Source organism: Chaetura pelagica, unplaced genomic scaffold, assembly GCF_000747805.2.
Source record: "Chaetura pelagica isolate M959 unplaced genomic scaffold, ChaPel_1.0 scaffold585, whole genome shotgun sequence".
In the NCBI taxonomy this organism is placed as follows: Eukaryota; Metazoa; Chordata; class Aves; order Apodiformes; family Apodidae; genus Chaetura; species Chaetura pelagica.
In genome coordinates this window covers 1,064,663-1,066,312 of record NW_009953404.1, presented here as the reverse complement: position 1 = coordinate 1,066,312, position 1,650 = coordinate 1,064,663, and the positions used below count along the sequence as shown (strand labels likewise).

General features: G+C 56.5%; 1 protein-coding gene across 1 annotated transcript in view; it reads right to left on the bottom strand.

The window, feature by feature from the left end:
- Positions 1 to 541, bottom strand: part of ACAD10 (acyl-CoA dehydrogenase family, member 10) — a 13,281-nt gene extending 12,740 nt beyond the window's left edge. Inside the window, exon 1 of the mRNA XM_009998456.1 lies at positions 403 to 541. Coding sequence (XP_009996758.1) covers positions 403 to 541 — 139 coding nt within the window. The remainder of the gene's footprint in view (positions 1 to 402) is intronic.
- Positions 542 to 1,650: the final 1,109 nt, after the last annotated feature.

Here is a 1,650-nt window from a genome sequence, read left to right as displayed (position 1 = left end):
AGGAATGGCATCACCAGGGCTGGGACAGGGCTGGAGGTCCCTCTGAGGGCTGATCCATCGACCAGCAGGCACAAGAACCGACCTGCTGGGCTGGGGTAATTTACCCAGACATGGAAAGAAGACATTTTGGCGTTGCCTCAGATGCCTTTTCTTTTGGGGTGCCAGCCTCAGGGTGAAAACACTGAGCTGTTCAAGTGTCCTGAAGGACAGCACCAACACTGGGTGGCATCAGCTCCATTACCAGGGGTGTTCAGGTCCTTATTCTCTGATGGCCCCACGAGGTGCCACCACCACAAGCTCTTGAGTAGCTCACCCGGACCAGAGCCAGGCCGATGGGGACACCCAACATTTATTTATTTCCCTCCAGGTGTAGGAAGAAGAGGAGCAAACGAGGATACCCACCCATGGCCACCTTGTGAGGGGATGGCAGGAGCAGGGCCTCAAAGATGACAGCTCGGTGCTGGAGGCAGCGCCGGAGCAGCCCCCAGGGGGTCCCAGCGGGGAGCAGGCGCGGGGCACGGGCCATGCCACGCAGGTACATGCTGCAGGGGGCACGGGGGTGGCAGGAAAATCCACACCTGGCAAGAGCCCAAAGCAGAGAGTTACAAGAGGGGACGTTCCTCACGTTCCTCCCTGCCCCTGAGGTGTCCCAGGCAAGGTGGAGCAGCCAGGTGGGGTTTCACAGCCTTGTGCCCTTCGCTGACTGATCCCCCACAGCCCTGGTCACTAATCACAGCAAAACTCTGCTTTTGGAACAGTCTTGTTGCTTGTTTATTGATCCAGATGTCCATCAAGTCAGCCTTGCTAGAGTTACCTGTCTGTGGTGTCAGAGGATGCTGGGAGGGGTTCAAAGATGTGTCAGGAGTGGCTCTAGGATGCTGGTGTTACCTCGATTATCCAAGGGTATCCTTTATCCTTCCTGGACAGCCCTACTCTGTGATTCACAGAGAATCCCTGGATCACCAGCACCTTCCACTGGTTGGGCAGGACCCTTTCCTCATTGACTCTAAGTTATGACAAGACTTAAGGTCTTTCGGGGTGTCAATATGCAAATTACTTACATTAATGCACATTAGTTATGTTCATTAGGGACGTGAAGATCAGAGGCCTGGAGCAGCTCTGCTCTGGAGCCAGGCTGGGAGAGTTGGGGTGTTCAGCCTGGAGAGGAGAAGGCTCCAGGGAGACCTGAGAGCACCTTCCAGTGCCTGAAGGGGCTCCAGGAAAGCTGGGGAGGGACGTTTTACAAGGGCTGGGGGGAGGGGGCAGTTTTAACCTGAAAGAGGGGAAATTTAGATTGGATATTAGGAAGAAATTCATCCCTGTGAGGGTGGTGAGAGCCTGGCCCAGGTTGCCCAGGGAAGCTGTGGCTGCCCTGTCCCTGGCAGTGTTGAAGGGCAGGTTGGATGGGGCTTGGAGCAGCCTGGGCTGCTGGGAGGTGTCCCTGCCCATGCAGGGGGGGCACTGGGTGGGCTTTGAGGTCCCTCCAACCCAACCCATTCCATGACTCTTATTCCCAGGGTCGGGCTGTCTTTTCACTTCATTTAATCACCAACAATACCCAAGCCCGGCCCTGAGCTGCGAGAAACATCAGGTGTGAGGAGACGAGAAGCAACGGGGGGGTTTGTACCCTCAGCTCCCTGCCGGGGGGGA